General features: G+C 42.2%; 1 protein-coding gene across 1 annotated transcript in view; it reads left to right on the top strand.

The window, feature by feature from the left end:
- agbl4 (AGBL carboxypeptidase 4) overlaps window positions 1-20,767 on the top strand; it is a 426,805-nt gene that overhangs the window by 392,817 nt on the left and 13,221 nt on the right. The window contains exon 10 of the mRNA XM_064935374.1: window positions 8,337-8,486. Within this exon, the coding sequence (XP_064791446.1) occupies window positions 8,337-8,486 (150 nt within the window). The remainder of the gene's footprint in view (window positions 1-8,336; window positions 8,487-20,767) is intronic.

Here is a 20,767-nt window from a genome sequence, read left to right as displayed (position 1 = left end):
GGCTGAAGGGAGTTATAGTTTTCAACCTAGTTCAGGGCAGAAAGTGGTATTTAACTATAATGACCATAATCCATTGCACCAGTTTTTTCCAGCTCAGAGACGATCAGAGAGGAAGAGGCGAAACAAGATGGGATACACACAGGACGGATACACTTCACGTTAGGTTAGATACACACAGACTGGATAGACTTTACGTTAGGTTAGATACACACAGGACGGATACACTTCACGTTAGGTTAGATACACACAGACTGGATAGACCGCACGAGAGAGGAATGTACACAACACAACTAGGAGAAGGACAGAGACAGTTTGTGAAATTATACCTTATCTACTTTGAATAACTAGTCAAATTATTTTTTAGTCAGACAGCTCTGCAGCATACTTAGGCAAGCAAGCTAAATAGGATGACTAAAGACAGTAAAGTATGGCGTGGCTGGTTGACTGCTACTGCTTGAGCAGAGATGAGATGATTACTTTATATAATAAACTTTATATAATAAAATAATCAAATAAAAACTAAGTAATATACACAACTGAAATATTTTATTATTTCATAGTCATTTCCTATTTTTCTGTTGATGTCTACCCAATGTGCACCTGACAGAGACAATGGAATATTTTCAATTCAAAATCTCAAAAATAATTGTAACATCATTATTTCATAATGCATTTCATGTATAAAAAAAGAGAAGAAGAATAGAAACCAAAATCTAAAACCGTGATTATTTATTGATACTCGAACCGAACCGACCTCATAAAGCTCTAATCTCTCAGCACTATTCCAGACAGATGCAGCTGCTTATGAAGCGCTAACAGGCACAGAGTGCTGTCTGAGTGCCCGTTTAGCTTGATTACATGTCACCTCTGTGTTAAAAAGGGCCAAATATGTCCATCAATTAGTCTGTGGCAGAGAGAGAATGAGGGGCTTACGGGCTTGAACACTAACGCGTCTGCTCTCTCTCTCTGCAGCACATCTGGACTCACCCACCGCTCCGACCACACTGCATCACTCATTTCTCTGCTCTCTCTCTGCAGCACATCTGGACTCACCCACCGCACATCTGGACTCACCGACCACACTGCATCACTCATTTCTCTGCTCTCTCTCTGCAGCACATCTGGACTCACCCACCGCTCCGACCACACTGCATCACTCATTTCTCTGCTCTCTCTCTGCAGCACATCTGGACTCACCCACCGCCCCGACCACACTGCATCACTCATTTCTCTGCTCTCTCTCTGCAGCACATCTGGACACACCCACCGCTCCGACCACACTGCATCACTCATTTCTCTGCTCTCTCTCTGCAGCACATCTGGACTCACCCACCGCTCCGACCACACTGCATCACTCATTTCTCTGCTCTCCAGTCATACAGGCATACTTATAGACTAGCAAATTAAATCAAGGTTTATTTGTCACGTATACAGATTTACAGGTGTTATAGCAGGTGCAGCGAAATGCTTTATGTAACTAGCTCAGACAGTGCAGTAGTATGTCTCACAAATATAATACAAATGCAGAAAAAAAGTATCAAGACAAGAAACCAAGAAATTACAGAACGAGTCCAATTAACAATCCAGAGTAGATATATTATAGTGATCATGTGTCAGAATTCAAAATATAAATAAGTGCTGTGTATACACAATAGGTAAATTATTCTGCATTTATAAACACTACTTGCCCTGGATGATGGAGTACCATTTTAGCATGTTCAGCTATATGGTAATAATGTTAACAGAGAGCAAAAGTTAGCAAATGCTAAATGCTTTGTGAGAGAATCAGCTAGTCTGTAATCCTGCTTAAATCAGCAGCATTTTTTCTGTGTTAAGATAAGCGAACCGTTTATGGCCCTTATAGGCCCAGACTAATTAATATGCAGCAGATAAGTACTTGTCGGACAAAATTCATTTGACCTCCCGCTTTAAACTAAACTGCAGCAACACCAGTTCAGATGAAGTTGAGCCCGAGTCCTTCTATTGAGTTGTAGGGAGCTTCTGCCAGAACAATCCGTTCTCTGCATCTTTCTCTGAGAGGTTTCATTTGTAATACCTCTACACTCAGATTGTCTTTTGACTTTCATTCTCTACATTTCTTAATTGTCTCTAATTGCTTAATTACAATTTCATATGAACAATTCTCTAGGTCAAGGTGGGTTGTTAATGAAACAATCAATCACTGCTTCAGCCTCACAGTCCTGTCTGCCTGTGATTGACAGCGCATTAGGAGGCTGTTATGCTGGCTCTCAGTTGACATTGTGGGCTGGATTCCACTTCACTGTATCATTGTACTTCCATTGTCCTTGACATTTTAGGGGGAATCACCATAGTGACGTTTTGTTTGGAGACTAAGAGATTCTATTGGAGATTCACTTTGGCTTCCCAGATTGAATCTTTTATATAATTCCAGAGAAAACTTCTGGCGCACAGCCATTTAAGTGACCCAACACTGTGCGACCATTTCATTTAGATTCTTAATTACAGTGTTAACAGAAGAATAAAAAGCGGGTGAGCCAATCCAACTCCATCGTTGCAGGACCTCTGCGCCAGCTCAAATTGCACCATTACATACAGTACCCCATCATTCGAGCTGTGCTTTAACAAGGGGTGGTTCCCAACTACCTCCTCCCCTTTAGCTTGGCGAGCGCTGCCGATTAGAGGGCTTTCTGCCTCTATTAGACCCTGGGAACTCCTTCAACTGCGTGATGGAGCTGCCTTAATGGCGGCTGCGTTTTGCTTTCTTTTTCTATTTTTTTGTTGTTGTTTCCCCTTCTTCCGCTTGGGCTCCATCCATCAGGCTGCCAGAGCCTGCTGCCGGCCCACTCCCAGCCACAATATTTCACAGCTAGCCATCAGAGCAGCTGACAGCACCGCGCTTGCCAGGAAATTGCTTTGGCTGTGAGCAGAATTTCAAGCATCGCGTCGCCCTCTCCACCCTCCTCTTCTCCCTCTCCATCCCTCCCCACTCCCTGACGACCCCCGGGAACTGATGTGCGCTCTGGAATGTGTAACAAGAGTAGGAGAGATAGGGAGGGGAAGGAGGCTGTGTTGAGCTGGGCTGGAGAGTGAGGGGTCAAGGGGAATGAGAGTGAGAGAGGGCCCATTACACCTGATTCACTGTGTCCAGGGCTAGAGAGAGAGCAAGAGCAAGCCTGAGCTTTATACACTGGCCACAGTAGCATGTGATTGGCCTTGAATCCTATTCTATAATTCTCAACTGGATAAAATGTAACTGAACTGTTATTCCCCACTGTGTCACCCCTGCTATGCAGCCTTGTCAACTGATAGAGATATTCAGAAGACTGTCCCGAGAGAGAATGCCTATCACCATATTGCACTGTTAAAGCCAAACTTTTGAAATAAAGCTTGGATTAATGATTTAGGGAGTGTGTTATTTTTGTAAAAATGTTTATTAGGGGGTAGATCAGCTTTAATAATACACAATAACCCCTAATGACAAAGCAAAAACAGGTTTTTAGAAATGTTTGCTAAATGTATTAAAGATTCAAACAGAAATACCTTATTTACATAAGTGTTCAGACCCTTTGCTATGAGACTCAAAATTGAGCTCAGGTGCATCATGTTTCCATTGATCATCCTTGAGATGTTTCTACAACTTGATTGGAGTCCACCTGTGGTAAATTCAATTGATTGGACATGATTTGGAAAGGCACACACCTGTCTATATAAGAAGTGACTAAGAACCCGATGGTCACTGACAGAGCTCCAGAGTTCTTCAATGGAGATGGGAGAGCCTTCCAGAAGGACAACCATCTCTGCAGCATTCCACCAATCAGACCATTATGGTAGAGTGGCCAGACGACAGCCACTCCTCAGTAAAAGGCACATGGCAGCCCACTTGGAGTTTGCCAAAAGGCACCTAAAGGACTATCAGATCATGAGAAACGAGATCCTTTGGTCTGATGAACCAAGATTGAACTCTTTGGCCTGAATGCCAAGTGTCACATCTGGAGGAAACCTGACACCATCCCCATGTTGAAGCATGGTGGTGGCAGCGGCATCATGCTGTGGGGATGTTTTTCAGCGGCAGGGACTGGGAGACTAGACAGGATTGAGGGAAAGATGAAGGGCACAAAGTACAGAGAGATCCTTGATGAAAACCTGCTCCAGAGCACTGAGGACCTCAGAGTGAGGTGAAGGTTCACCTTCCAACAGGACAACGACCCTAAGCACACAGCCAAGACAACGCAGGAGTGGCTTCAGGACAAGTCTCTGTGGCCCAGTGGCCCAGCCAGAGCGCAGACTTGAACCCGATAGAACATCTCTGGAGAGATCTGAAAATAGCTGTGCAGTGACGCTCCCCATCCAACCTGACAGAGCTTGAGAGGATCTGCAGAGAAGAATGGGAGAAACTTGCTTGTAGCGTCATACCCAAGAAGACTCGATCGAGGCTGTAATCGTTGCCAAAGGTGCTTCAACAAAGTACTGAGTAATGGTCTGAATAGCTATGTAAGTAAGGTATTTCTGTTGTTATATTTTTTTATGATTTTGCAAACATTTCTAAAAACCTGTTTTTGCTTTGTCATTATGGGCTATTGTTTGTAGATTGATGAGGGGGGGAATGATTTAATCCATTTTGGAACGAGGCTGTTAATGTAACAAAATGTGGAAAACATCAAGGCATCTGAATACTTTCCGAATGCACTGTATGTCCTATTTGCTGTTTTTTTTATCCCTACTGTGTTGAAAACCCAGTTCCTTTTAAACTCATCAAAAAAAGAAACGTCCTCTCATTGTCAACTGCGTTTATTTTCAGCAAACTTAACATGTGTAAATATTTGTATGAACATAACAAGATTCAACAACTGAGACATAAACTGAACAAGTTTCACAGACATGTGACTAACATAAATTGAATAATGTGTCCCTGAACAAAGGGGGCGTCAAAATCAAAAGTAACAGTTAGTATCTGGTATGGTCACCAGCTTCATTAAGTACTGCAGTGCATCTCCTCCTCATGGACTGCACCAGATTTGCCAGTTCTTGCTGTGAGATGTTACCCCACTCTTCCACCAAGACACCTGCAAGTTCCCAGACATTTCTGGGGGGAATGGCCCTAGCCCTCACCCTCTGATCCAACAGATCCCAGACGTGCTCAATTGTATTGAGATCCAGGCTCTTCGCTGGCCATGGCAGAAAACTGACATTCCTGCCTCTGGAGCGGGATCGATTTGGAGTACAGGCCTCGGAGTAATGCTCATTCCTTCGACAAGAAACGCGAATCCGACCATCACCCTTGGTGAGACAAAACCGTGACTCATCAGTGAAGAGCACTTTCTGCCAGTCCTGTCTGGTCCAGTGACGTTGGGTTTGTGCCCATAAGCGACGTTGTTGATGGTGATGTCTGGTGAGGACCTGCCTTACAACAAATCTACAAGCCTTCAGTCCAGCCTCGCTGAGCCTATTGTGGACAATCTGAGCACTGATGGAGGGATTGTACGTTCCTGGTGTAACTCGGGCAGTTGTTGTTGCCATACTGTACCTATCCCGCAGGTATGATGTTCGTATGTGCCGATCATGTGCAGGTGTTGTTACACGTGGTCTGCCACTGCGAGGATGATCAGCTGTCCTTCCTGGCTCCCTGTAGTGCTGTGTTAGGCGTCTCACAGGACAGACATTGCAATTTATTGCCCTGGCCACATATACAGTTCTCATGCCTTCTTGCAGCATGCCTAAGGCACGCACGTTCACGCAGATGAGCAGGGACCCTGGGCATCTTTCTTTGGTGTATTTCAGAGTCAGTAGAAAGGCCTCTTCAGTGTCCTAAGTTTTCAGAACTGTGACCTTAATTGCCTACCATCTGTAAGCTGTTAGTGTCTTAACGATCGTTCCACAGGTGCATGTTCATTAATTGTTTATGGTTCATTGAACAAGCATGGAAAACAGTGTTAAAACCCTTTACAATGAAGATCTGTGAAGTTATTTGTATTTTTTTCCGAATTGTCTTTGAAAGACAGGGTCCTGAAGAAGGGAAGTTTCTTTTAAAAAGGGAGTTTATTTTAAGATGTATTATTTATCTAATTAACCTTTCTTCAAATGCTGTCTTATCTATTTATAAAATTCTATAAATAGAAAGTTGAATATGAATAATTTTACATTCTCTATCTTGAATGGTATAGTGTAGTTGTAGTTTACTTCTTTATCAATTGTTGTATTTTATTTTTTATATATATTGTGTTATTAAAATCCCTATCATTCATAGTATTGGGTGTTCCCTTATTCTAATCCTCTATGGGAAATGTGTAATATTTAGAATAGCCATGGAGTAGTCTTGGTGTCTCTGAACATTTGGTTATCAATATACAGTTAACTCTTTTAATCAATTCTCCTTGAAGAGTGGTTACAGAACTTTGCACAGTTCTGCAATTTCCTTTGGGATCATATCATTCATGCCACTGGGTCTTTTACCCGGACTTTTAACCTTTATTTTATCATTGAAGGATGCACATTTGGGATGCATATTTCTGTCTGAAAAGGTGTACCCGTTCGAGTTGGATTTTATCGACAGCATCACCTGAAATTCTTTCACCACACTTTCAGGACTTCGCCCGCGTTTTCTTTTGATACCAGTACCAGATTTTCTCTCACAGATCTAGTCTGTATGTCAAACAGTGGCGACCCGTCGTTCAGGGCAGGTGGGGCATTAGCTCAGTATTCTGTCAGTCATAGGGATTTGTGCAATCGCCAAGCTTCAGTCCTTCAGTAAATGGTAGACATCCAAAATTTCAGCCCTATGAGATAGTTATATTACAAGTGCCCTTCCAAGAAGGCTCAAGGTCATTATATGTACAGTAGTTTTGATTGGACTAATCATTTCAACATCTTACTTTCACAATCTTAGCTGGCAGTCATCATTATGAATCAAGTCTACTGGCAAATTGTTTTTAATCCTTGTCATATGAAGAGAAATAATGAAGAGAAAATATAGATAAAACGTATCGGTGCTCATCGGCCATTGGACATAAACATTACACAAGTTGTAAATCGCAAAATCGCAAATTCAACAATGAGTTGTTCGGAAGGAATCGGTGACAGTGGCTAACCACAAGCGTCACACTGGGAAAATACGTTTTGAACGGTCATACAACTCGGAATTGTACATCTTTTTCTTTGATGTCAAAATTTGCCAAGGACGGACCGCCGCGCACAACAAGGTCCAAAAATGTTTTATATGCTGCTGCATAAATTATGTAATATGCCAGGGAGATGTGTTTAGCCATATCAGCTGTGTGTGTGTGTACCTTGTAACCTAGGATGGGTCCAAAATGCCCCTGTGCACAAAGTGAGGTCCATACAGAAATGGTTTGTCGAAATCTGTGTGGAAGAACTTGACTGGCCTGCACAGAGGAAGAACTCCCTGACAGAGTCCTGACCTCAACTCCATTGAACACCTTTGGGATGAATTGGAGCGCTGACTGCGAGCCAGGCATAATCGCCCAACATCAGTGCCCAACCTCACTAATGCTCTTGTGTTTGAATGGAAGCAAGTCCCCACAGCAATGTTCCAACATCTAGTGGAAAGCCAGAAGAGTGGAGGCTATTATAGCAGCAAATGGGGGACAAACTCCATATTAATGCCCATGATTTTGGATGAGCAGGTGTCCCCATACTTCTTGTCATGTAGTGTATGTGTGTGCGTGTGTGTGTGACAGCTGGTTCTCATAGTGTTTTCCTCTCAGCTCCTCAGCCTGCTGTGTGGGAAGCAGTGTAGCTACACAGTAACTGATAGTCTGAATAAAGCCTGATTGTGTGTGGGCTACTGTATTGTAGTGCAGCTGTATCTGGAAGGCTCTCCCCAGCAAGTCTCCACATCTCATCTGTGTGGGGCCACCAAGCCAGTCTCCTGGGCTCTCCTCTCCTCAGCTCTGTCCCTGGGCTCTACAGGGGATAAAATATGACTAGTATCATCATTCTTCCCTCCCTCTCTCTCTCACTGTCGCTGTGGGAGGTTTGCTAGCTCTTCTGTGATTCTCCTCTGGTGCTCTGCCACTTCGGAGAGTCATCTTTCACTTGGAAGATGCCCTCCACAGCCAAACAAGGCATTTGTGTGACACAGCTTGGTTGTTGTTGTTCCCAATGTTTTTGTAGAATACATGACGTGGGCATTTGAAAAATATGTAGCCAAGGAGTCTTAGTCAAATCAAGATCTTTACATTTTGATAGAAATGGCAATGGCTATGAAATGTGTAAATGGTGTATATTCGGCAGGTTTGTGACACCCCTGCCCTGTGCCCCTTTCTCTCTCTCTCTGTGTGTGTGTGTGTGTGTGTGTGTGTGTGTGTGTGTGTGTGTGTGTGTGATGTATTCATAAGGTGGGGCTGGAGTTCTACATTGATGTTCATGCCCACTCCACCATGATGAATGGCTTCATGTACGGGAACGTGTTTGAGGAGGAGGAGAGAGTCCAGAGACAAGCCGTGTTCCCTCGCCTGCTCTGCCAAAACGCCCCAGACTTCTCCTTTGTAAGTCCATCACATCAACTGTACCAGGGACAACTTTAGGTCCCAGAGTTGTCCCTGGTCAGGCCATATCAATCCTAACCATACACATCTCACATATGTTCCACAGGAAATACACCCCACATATTAGCAGGTGCTAGTTGGCTATGCTACAGTAGTTACTGTATCACCCACAACAGGGTTAACTGAGATCTATCGTACAGCTGGGTGTGGAAGCTATATTTTAAAATTCTGTGTTCCCTTTCACCTCTCAGCTACATTGACCTTCAGCGCTCAGCCAATGTGACATTTTGTATCAGTGCCAGTTACATATAGCCAGAAGAATAACCTTTTTTGTGCAGTGACACATTCACAGCTCTCATAGAACTTTCTTTACCAGTACATAAGGAAAGTCTTTCAACAGCCAAAATGAATTTAGCCAACCATCATACATAAAGAATGTCACAGATTGTCCACCACTTATTTGTTTTGCTGGCTCAATAAAGAGCTAACCTTTTGTTGTGAGTGTATACAGACGTGTGTGCCTGCATGTGTAAAATAAAATGTTATTTGTCACATGCTTCGTAAACAAGAGGTGTAGACTTACTGATGGGCCCTTCCCAACAATACAGAGAGAAAAAAAGATAAATAATAGAAAAATAATAACACAAGTAAAAATACAGAATGAGTAACGATAATTTGGCTATATACATCGGGCACCAGTACCGAGGCGATGTGCAGGGGTACGAGGTAATTGAGGTAGATATGTACAAATACAGTCCCAATAATGACAAAGCAAAAACAGTTATTAAGAAATGTTTGCTGATTTTCAAAAAATGCAAAATTGAAATTATATTTACATAGGTATTCAGACCCTTTACTCAGTACTTTGTTGAAGCACCTTTGGCAGTGATTACAGCATAGATTATTCTTGGGTATGAAACTACAAGCTTGGCACACCTGTGTTTGGGGAGTTTCTCCCATTCTTCTCTGCAGATCCTCTCAAGCTCTGTCAGGTTGGATGGTGAACGTTGTTGCACAACTATTTTCAGGTCTCTCCAGAGTCCGGGCTCTGGCTGGGCCACACAAGGACATTCAGAGACTTGTTCTGAAACACCTGTGTTGTCTTGGCCATGTGCCTAGGGTCGTTGTCCTGTTGGAAGGTGAACCTTCGCCCCAGTCTGAATACCTGAGCGCACTTAGCAAGTTTTAATCAAGGATCTCTCTGTACTTTGCTCCGTTCATCATTCCCTCGATCCAGTCCCTGCTGCTAAAAATCCTCCCCACAGCATTATACTGCCACCATAGGGATGGTATTGGCCAGGTGATGAGCAGTGCCCGGTTTCCTCCAGATGTGACGCTTGGAATTCATGCCAAAGAGTTCAATCTTGGTTTCATCAGACCAGAGAATCTTGTTTCTCATGGTCTGAGAGTCTTTAGGTGCCTTTTGGCAAACTCCAAGCGGGCTGTAATTTGTATTTTACTGAGGAGTAGCTTCTGTCTTTCCGCTCTACCATAAAGGCCTGATTAGTGGAGTGCTGCAGAGATGGTTATCCTTCTGGAAGGTTCTCACATCTCCACAGAGGAACTCTGGAGCTCTGTCAGAGTGACCATCAGGTTCTTTGTCATCTCCCTGACCAAGGCCCTTCTCCCCCGATGGCTTAGTTTGGCTGGGCAGCCAGTTCTAGGAAGAGTCTTGATGGTTACAAATGTAATCTTGGGGACCTTCAATGCTGGTGACATTTATTGGTTCCCTTTCCCAGATCTGTGCCTCAATGTTGTTGTTTTTTGCTTTGTCATTATGGGGTATTTTGTGTAGATTGAGGATTTTTCTTTATTTAATCAATTTTAGAATAAGGTAACGTAACAAAATGTGGGGGTCTGAAGGGGTCTGAATACTTTCCGAATGCACTGTATACTGTCCATACCATCTTTATATGTATACATGAGACATTCAGATATTTCCTATGTGTGTATTGTTGTTTTTCTGCTTGGTATCACTGCACTGTTGGGGCTGGAAACACAAGCATGTCGTTGCACCTGCAATAACATCTGAAAATATGTGTACGCGACCAATAAACTTCGATTTAATTTGCTCAGCCTTTCAAAGCATTTCATGGGCACAGATGTTTATTTTTTATTTTTTTTATTTCACCTTTATTTAATTACCCAGGTAGGCAAGTTGAGAACAAGTTCTCATTTACAATTGCGACCTGGCCAAGATAAAGCAAAGCAGTTTGACACATACAACAACACAGAGTTAAACATGGAGTAAAACAAACATACCGTCAATAATACAGTAGAAAAATAAGTCTATATATAATGTGAGCAAATGAGGTGAGGCAAAAAAGGCACAAAAAAACACATAAAAAGGCCATGGTGGCAAAGTTTTGTAAGTCGCTCTGGATAAGAGCGTCTGCTAAATGACTTAAATGTAATGTAAATGTAAAGTAAATACAATACAGCAAGTAAAACACTGGAATTGTAGATTTGCAGTGGAAGAATGTGCAAAGTAGAGATAGGAATAGTGGGGTGCAAAAAAGCAAAATATTAAATACAGTAGGGGGAGAGGTAGTTGTTTGGGCTAAATTATAGATGGGCTATGTAGAGGTACAGTAATCTGTGAGCTGCTCTGACAGCTGGTGCTTAAAGCTAGTGAGGGAGATAAGTGTTTCCAGTTTCAGAGATTTTTGTAGTTCGTTCCAGTCATTGGCAGCAGAGAACTGGAAGGAGAGGCGGCCAAAGGAAGAATTGGTTTTGGGGGTGACCAGATAGATATACCTGCTGGAGCGCGTGCTACAGCGAGTTGAGATAAGGGGGCACTTTACCTAGCAGGGTCTTGTAGATGACCTGGAGCCAGTGGGTTTGGCGACTAGTATGAAGCGAGGGCCAGCCAACGAGAGCGTACAGGTCGCAGTGGTGGGTAGTATATGGGGCTTTGGTGCTACGATGTGAGATGTGAGTGCTACGGGGCGAAAGTAATTTAAACAGGTTACCTTGGGCACGGGGACTATGGTGGTCTGCTTGAAACATGTAGGTATTACAGACTGGGTCAGGGAGAGGTTGAAAATATCATGAAGACACTTGCCAGCTATTTAGCGCATGTGCTGAGTACGCATCCTGGTAATCCGCCTGGCCCCATAGCCTTGTGAATGTTAACCTGTTTAAAGGTCTTTCTCACATTGGCTACGGAGATCGAGATCAGAGTCATCCGGAACAGCTGGTAATCTCATGCACAGTTCAGTGTTGATTGCTTTGAAGCAAGCATAGAAGGAATTTAGCTCGTCTGGTAGGCTCACGTCACTGGGGAGCTTGTGGCTGGGTTTCCCTTTGTAATCTATGATAGTTTGCAAGCCCTGCCAAATCCGACGAGTTTCAGAGTATTAGGACTCAATCTTAGTCCTGTATTGACGTTTTGACTGTTTGATGGCTTGTCAGAGGTCGTAGTGGGATTTATTATAAGCGTCCGGATTAGTGTCCCGGTCCTTAAAAGCAGCAGTAGCTCTATCCTTTAGCTCAGTACGGATTTTGCCTGGAATCCATGGCTTCTGGTTGGGATATGTGAGGACGGTCACTGTGAGGACGACGTCGTCGAAGCACTTATTAAATTAATGAAGCCGGTGACTGTGGTAAACTCCTCAATGTCATCGGTTGAATCCCAGGACATATTCCAGTCTGTGCTAGCAAAACAGTCCTGTAGTCTGCTTCATCTGACCGCTTCCATATTAAGTGCGTCACTGGTTCTTCCTTTTTGAGTTTTTACTTGTAAGTAGTAATCAGGAGGATAGAGTTATGGCCAGATTTGCCAAATGGAGGGCAAGGGAGGGCTTTGTATGCGTTTCTGTGTGTGGAGTAAAGGTGATCTAAAGGTGAGCTCAAGCCTCGGTGCTTGTGCACTGCTCCTGTACTCTACCTCCTTTCCAACTGCTCCACTAAAACCCTCTCCAAATTCGCTCCATTCATTAAAATCACAATTTAAATACCCATCTATTTTTGTGACTACCTGGACCTACCGATAGGTATTGAATTATTGAAATGAAACCATATGATTTGAATGAAAAGTATTTTAGTAAACAACATGAAAGGTTTGAAGGCTACATGTGGTATTAAACAGCATATAAAACAGCATATACAGCATATAGGTCAAGAGCCAGACAGGTAGCCTAAGGAATGAAAATTAATTATTTAGACTATTAGCCTATTACCTCAAGGTTATAGCCTACAAATAAATACACTGAGAATACCAAACATTAAGAACACCTTCGATTCATCAGGGCATGGACTATACAAGGTGTCGATAGCGTTCCACAGTGATGCTGGCCCATTTTGACTCAAGTTGACTGGGTGTCTTTTGGGTGGTGGACCATTCTTCATACACATGGGAAACTGTTGAGTGTGAAAAACAGGGTGGTAGTAGGTGTGCCAGGCATTGAAAGCCACTTAAATCTTTTTATCTTGTCCATTCATTCTCTGAATGGTACACATTACACAATCCATGTCTCAATTGTCTTCAAGGCTTAAAAATCCTTCCTGTCTCCTACCCTTCATCTACACTGACTGAAGTCGATTTAAGGAGTGACATCAATAAGGGATCATAGCTTTCCCCTGTATTCACCCGGTCCGTCCATGTCATGGAAAGAGCAGGTGTCCTTAATGTTTTGTATACTCAGTGTTAATTGTAAAACATTTGCGAGTGCGACACACTAGGCTGGCAGGAACATTAACCACTCAGCATTTAAACAACATTTTGTTGTATTCAATTAGTATAGTCTATAAATTGTGCATATAGGCTGTGAATTGAATGAAAAATGCCTAGTTAGTCTCAGTCAACAATGCCTTTGAATTCACTTTTGGAAACAGTAGTTTTTCTAAAGTCTGGCTTTAGGCTCATGCGATGGTGCCTGGAGAGCAGGCCACCAGTGGAGAATACACTCTCCGCTCTTGCAGAGCCACTGGGAATGCTAAACACCCATCCGGCCACTCTTGCCAGGCTGGGTAGGGATGCGGAGATGTTTTAAAAATTTTCTATAGGTAGTTATAAAGGTTTTTAGGCAAAATAACCATAGTAAAACGTAAAGCTCCTTGAAAGAAGTAAAATGTCAGGCCCATTGGGCCAAAATCAATGTGGGCGAGAAGGCTGACGCTCCAGCCTTTGGGAAACTCACCAGTCAAATTGGGCATGCTCTGCTCCTCATCTGCTCTGCTCACATACTTTGATTCTAACTGTTGTTAACAAAGAGACACACCTGCCCCTTAACCTTATCCGAAGCTGCCGTTCGGTCTTGCTGCAGCACAGCAAAACCATCTAGATGTATATTATCCATGTCCATGTTCAGCAACGACTCCAAGAAACATAGGATATTACAGTTTTTCATGTCCGTTGATAGGATAGTCTCGTACGGAGTTCATCTACTTTATTCCCTAGTGGTTGTACGTTCATCGAAATAAGCAGTACATCCACAGCTGCCGACTCGTTGAAGTAGAAATCGTCACCCAAATCGAGGTCAGTGATCACTGTTCTGATGCCCAGGAGATGTTTTTGGTCATAGAAATGATGGCAGAAATATTACAGTTGGAAGTCGGAAGTTTACAAACACTTAGGTTGGAGTCATTAAAACTCGTTTTTCAACCACTCCACAAATGTCTTGTTAATATGGGGCTACGGGTTCCCAACCCCCCTCCCCCCTTCAGCCCAAACGGTGGCGCAGGGAAAGCAAAAATATTCTGAAAAATATTTAACCTCCACACATTAACAAGTCCAATAGCTTAAATGAAAGATAAACACCTTGTTCATCTACCCAGCATGTCAGAATTTTAAAATGTTTTACAGCGAAAACATAGCACATATTTATGTTAAACCACCACTAGGGAAACATACAATATGTAGCCACATGGCTATGCAAAATAGCACAATCACAAACGCAGGATTAAAAGAAAAATAATTCACTAACCTTTTGAAAATCTTCATCAGATGACAGTAATAGCACGTTACACAGTACATTTATGTTTTTTTCAATAATATGCAATTTATATGCATAAATCTCCATTTACATTGAGCCATGTTAAAAAAATGCAGCAGAAATGACCGGAGGAATTATAAATATCTCCGGCAGCTAACGCCAGATAACAGCAATAAACATCATTAAACTTTGACTAAATATATGTTCAACATATATTTAGAAAGATACACTTCTTCTTAATGCAAACGCTGTGTTACATTTATTTTTAACGTTACAGAATTCGTTCACTATTCAATAATCTGAGACGGCGCTCAGCCATTAGCATTATTTCTCTACTATGTTGGATTCGACAAAAATACAATTTTATAACATAAATATTCCCTTACCTTTGATGGTCTTCGACAAGAATGCCGTGGAAGGAGTTATACTTACCTAATATAACGTTTGGTTGCTGTTGGTGTGTCTTTGTATTAGCAAAAGCTAACATCTTCAGGTGAATTACCCCAAAAAGGACTTCTGATCACGAAAATTGCGCATCAAAACTTCAAATTTACATATTATATGTCGACTAAACTGGTCAAACTAAGTGCAGAATCAAGCTTTAGGATGTTTTTAACGTACAAAACAATTGGCGATTAAATCAAACATAACGAACTCTCTTCAGCCAGACTGGAAAAAAAAGTACCTTTTCACAGAGTGCGCACCTGAAAACTCGTGACACCTCAGTATTTTGCCCGCCAAGCAGTCAAAGCTTGTGCTATTTTCTCCGTTCCACGTCTCATTGCAAGACGAGAGCGCGCTGAAGAAATAGAAACTGTTCCCAGATCCATAGCTGGTTGGGAAGGGTGGGGGCGATGACGTCAAAGTTGGAGCAACTTTCTTAGGAGAGAGAGAGAGTTTGGGAGAATGGCTGCCCTGTGAGTTCTGCTTTACATACAGACATAAATCGAACGGTTTTAGAAGCTTTAGAGTGTTTTCTATTCAATAATAATTATTATATGCATATATTAGCAATTTTTGACAGTTTTGTTTTTAGTTTACTTTGGGCACACGATTCATCCAAAGGGGGCAGTATTTCCCATAGCCCCATCAGGTTTTAACCAGGTAGGCAAGTTGAGAACAATTTCTCATTTACAATTGCGACCTGGCCAAGATAAAGCAAAGCAGTTCGACACGTAAAAACAACACAGAGTTACACATGGAGTAAAACAAACATAAAGTCAATAATACAGTAGAAAAATAAGTCTATATACGATGTGAGCAAATGAGGTGAGATAAGGGAGGTAAAAGCAAAAGAAAGGCCATGGTGGTGAAGTAAATACAATATAGCAAGTAACACACTGGAATGGTAGATTTGCAGTGGAAGAATGTGCAAAGTAGAAATAGAAATAATGGGGTACAAAGGAGCAAAATAAATAAATACAGTAGGGGAAGAGGTAGTTGTTTGGGCTAAATTATAGATGGGCTATGTACAGGTGCAGTAATCTGTACCAAAAAATGTCTGCAGCGTTGATGGTCTCCAAGAACACAGTGGCCTCCATCATTCTTAAACGGAATAAGTTCCTAGAGCTGGCCGCCCAGCCAAACTGCGCAATTGGGAGAGAAGGGCCTTGGTCAGGGAGGTGACTAAGAACCTGATGGTCATTCTGACAGAGCTCTAGAGTTCCTCTGTGGAGATAGGAGAACCTTCCAGAAGGACAACCATCTCTGCAGCACCAATCAGGCCTTTATGGTAGAGTGGCCAGATGGAAGCTACTCCTCAGTAAAATGCAAATTACAGCCTGCTTGGAGTTTGCCAAAAGCCACCTAAAGACTTTCAGACCATGAGAAACAAGATTCTCTGGAAACCAATACCGAACTCTTTGAAATGAGTGCCAAGCGTCACGTCCGAAGAAAACCTGACACCATCCCTATGGTGAAGCATTGTGGTGGCAGGATCATGCTGTGTGATGTTATTCAGCAGCAGGGACTGGGAGACTAGTCAGGATCGAGGGAAAGTTGAGGGGAACAAAGTACAGAGAACTCCTTGATGAAAACATGCTCGAGAGCGCTCAGGACCTCAGACTGGGGCGAAGGTTCACCTTCCAACAGGACAATGACCCTAAGCACACAGCCAAGACAAAGCAGGATTGGCTTCGGGAGAATGTCTGAATGTCCTTGAGTGGTTCAGCCTGAGCCCGGACTTGAATGCTATCAAACATCTCTGGAGAGACCTGAAAATAACTGTGCAGCAACGCTCCCCATCCAACCTGACAGAGATTGAGAGGATCTGCAGAGAAGAATGGGAGAAACTCTCCAAACACAGGTGTGCCAAGCTTGTAGCATCATACCAAGAAGACTCAATGCTGTAATTGCTGCCAAAGGTGCTTCAAAGTCAATTATATTTTTTATCAATTATTAAAAATGTCTAAAAACCTGTTTTTGCTTTGTCATTATGGGTTGTGTGTAGATAGTTTTTCCCCCCTTATCAATATAATCAATTTCAGAAAAAGGCTGTAACATAACAAAATGTGGAAAAAGTCATGGGCTCAGGAATACTTCCCGAAGGCACTGTAGTTTGTGTTGTCAACAATCTAAGCCATCACTGTCTGTTAAACCCCATAGTTGTGTTGGTTTTGTTGCTAAACAACCGACCGTTTAATAGGTTACAAAATCCGACATTTTGGATACAATGAACGATTCAGAACATGAATAATCGTATTTGTCTTGGTAAAATGTTATAAAATATAAAATAAGGAAGTGAAATTTCATCACCAAAGCATGTTTTCACCTACTCTGGTCAGAGTGGGTGGACACCCTCCATATGACATGTATTTTCAGTCAGCTTCAGTGTAATACATGATTAAGTCAATTTTAGTTTCCATTGCACTCTAGTAGTCCACTCAACATGAATGGAACTTGACCCCTGTAACGTAAATGCAGGGTTGGCTTTCACTCCTGGCAGTTTTTACTTATTGATTTCTATGTGCTTTGGGCAGTGCTGAATGGGCAGGAAAAAAAGAGCACAGTAAGGGACATGACTTCTGGCCTGCTGTCACCACTACCGTACACACCCCAATGGTATACACTCACACTCGACGCGAGCACGCACATGCAGAAGTACACACACACACACAAACGGTGTGGTGAAGATGGTGCTGCAGTGGATAGTTGCCGTCTTATGGGCTCCTAACCAATTCTGATATTATGTGTGTTTTTGTTACGCTGATCTTAGCTTGTTTTACATACAGTTGAAGTCTGAAATGTACATACCCTTAGCCAAATACATTTAAACTCAGTTTTTCACAATTCCTGACATTTAATCCTAGTAAACAATTCCCTGTCTTAGGTCAGTTAGGATCACCACTTTATTTTAAGAATGTGAAATGTCAGAATAATAGTAGAGACAATGATTTATTTCAGCTTTTATTTCTTTCATCACATTCCCAGTGGGTCAGAAGTTTACATACACGCAATTAGAATTTGGTAGCATTGCCTTTAAATTGTTTAATTTGGATCAAACGTTTCAGGTAGTCTTCCACAAGCTTCCCACAATAAGTTGGGAAAATTTTGGCCCATTCCTCCTGACAGAGCTGGTGTAACTGAGTTAGGTTTGTAGGCCTCCTTGCTCGCACACACTTTTTCAGTTCTGCCCACAAATGTTCTATAGGATTGAGGTCAGGGCTTTGTGATGGCCATTCCAATACTTTGACTCTGTTGTCCTTAAGCCATTTTGCCACAACTTTGGAAGTATGCTTGGGGTCATTGTTCATTTGGAAGACCCATTTGTGACCAAGCTTTAACTTCCTGACTGATGTCTTGAGATGTTTGTTCAATATATCCACATAATTTTCCTTCCTCATGATGCCATCTATTTTGTGAAGTGCACCAGTCCCTCCTGCAGCAAAGCACCCCCACAACATGATGCTGTCACCCCCGTGCTTCACGGTTGGGATGGTGTTCTTTGGTTTGCAAGCCTCTTCCTTTTTCCTCCAAACATAACGATGGTAATAATGGCCAAACAGTTCTATTTTTGTTTCATCAAACTAGAGGACATTTTTCTAAAAAGTACAATCTTTGCACCTGCAACGGATGTGAAACGCTAGCTTAGTTAGCGGTGGTGCGCGCTAAATAGTGTTTCAATCGGTGACGTCACTTGCTCTGAGACCTTGAAGTAGGGGTTCCCCTTGCTCTGCAAGAGCCGCAGCTTTTGTGAAGCGATGGGTAACGATGCTTCGTGGGTGTCAGTTGTTGATGTGTGCAGAGGGTCCCTGGTTCGCGCCCGGGTATGGGCGAGGGGACGGTCTAAAGCTATACTGTTATACCCCCATGTGCAGTTGCAAACCGCAGTCTGGCTTTTTTATGGCGGTTTTGGAGCAGTGTGCCTTCCTTGCTGAGCGGCCTTTCAGGTTATGACGATAAATGACTTGTTTTACTATGGATATAGATACTTTTGTAGCTGTTTCCTCCAGCATCTTCACAAGGTCCTTTGCTGTTGTTCTGGGATTGATTTGCACTTGTGGAGGTCTACAATTTTTCTTCTGGGGTCTTAGCTGATTTCTTTTGATTTTCTTATGATGTCAAGCAAAGAGGCACTGAGTTTGAAGGTAGGCCTTGAAATATATACACAGGTACACCTCCAATTGACTCAAATTATGTCAATTAGTCTATCAGAAGCTTCTAAAGCCATTACATAATTTTCTGGAATGTTCCAAGCTGTTTAAAGGCACAGTCAACTTAGTGTATGTAAACTTCTGACCCACTGGAATTGAGATACAGTGAAATAATCTGTCTGTAAACAATTGTTGGAAAAATGACTTGTGTCATGCACAAAGTAGATGTCCTAACCGACTTGCCAAAACTATAGTTTGTTAAATAAAGGTGAAATAAAAATAAATAAATAAATCTGTGCTTCAACATAATCCTGTCTCAGAGCTCTACGGATAATTCCTTCGACCTCATGGCTGGGTTTTTGCTCTGACATGCTCTGTCAAATGTGGCTTTTCAAATCATGTCCAATCAATTGAATTTATCACAGGTGGACTCCAATCAAGTTGTAGAAACATCGTAAGGATGATCAATGTGGACAGGATGTACCTGAGCTCATTTTCGAGTCTCATAGCAAAGTGTCTGAATACTTATGTAAATAAGGTTTGTTTTTTATTTTTATATAAATTTGCAAAAATGTCTTTACCCCATAATGACAAAGTGAAAACAGGTTTTGTGTGTAGATTGATAAATATGTTTATTTATTTAATCCATTTTGGAATAACGTTGCAAAGTTACAAAATGTGGAAAAAGTCAAGGGGCCTGAATACTTTCCAAAGGCACTGTATATGTCTCTCCAATGTTTATTGAAAAGATAAATAAATATATAAATGCAACAGAAAACTATTTCAAAGATTTTACCGAGTTACAGTTCATTATATGTAAATCAGTCAATTTAAATGAATGTATAAGGCCCTAATCTATGGATTTCACATGATTGGGAATACAGATATGCATCTGTTGGCCATAGATACCTTAAAAAAAACAAGTACAGGCGTGGATTAGAAAACCATTCAGTATCTAGTGTGACCATTTGCCTCATGCAGCATATCTCCTTCGCATAGAGTTGTTCAGGCTGTTGATTGTGGCCTGTGGAATGTTGTCCCACTTCAATGGCTGTGCAAAGTTGCTGGATATTGGACGGAACTGGAACACGTTGTCGTACATGTCGATCCAGAGCATCCCAAATGTACTCAATCGGGACATGTCTGGTGAGTATGCAGGTCATGGAAGAACTGGGACATTTTCAGCTTCCAGGAATTGGGTACAGATCCTTGCAACATGGGGTCGTGAATTATCCTGCTGAAATATTAGATGATGACGGCGGATGAATGCCAAGACAAGGGGCCTCAGGATATCGTCACGTTATCACTATTCATTGAAAATGACAAAATGCAATTGTGTTTGTTGTCCGTAGCTTATGCCTGCCCATACCATAACTCTATCGCCACCATGGGTCACTCTGAATTGAACGTTGTGAACAGCAAAACACTCACCCACACGTCGCCATGCACGTGGTCTGTGGCTGTGAGGAAGGTTGGATATACTGCCAAATTCTCTAAAACGACGTTGGAGGCGGCTTATAATAGTGAAATTAACATTCAATTCTCTGGCAACAGCTCTGGTAGACATTCCTGCAGTCAGTATGCCAATTGCACACTCCCTCAACTTGAGACATCTGCGGCATAGAGTACCACAGTATGAGTCATAATACCCATAAACCCTAGTGGTCAAACAAGAAAAAGCTCCAGTTGTTCCCCCCCCCCCATAGGGGATTTTAGAAACTCTTAAAATAAAAGCTGTGTTTCGTGTAGGCTT

This window comes from Oncorhynchus masou, chromosome 24 (genome assembly GCF_036934945.1).
Source record: "Oncorhynchus masou masou isolate Uvic2021 chromosome 24, UVic_Omas_1.1, whole genome shotgun sequence".
Classification (NCBI taxonomy): Eukaryota; Metazoa; Chordata; class Actinopteri; order Salmoniformes; family Salmonidae; genus Oncorhynchus; species Oncorhynchus masou.
The sequence above is the reverse complement of the archived record's forward strand: the minus strand, read 5'-3'. Positions and strand labels throughout refer to the sequence as shown.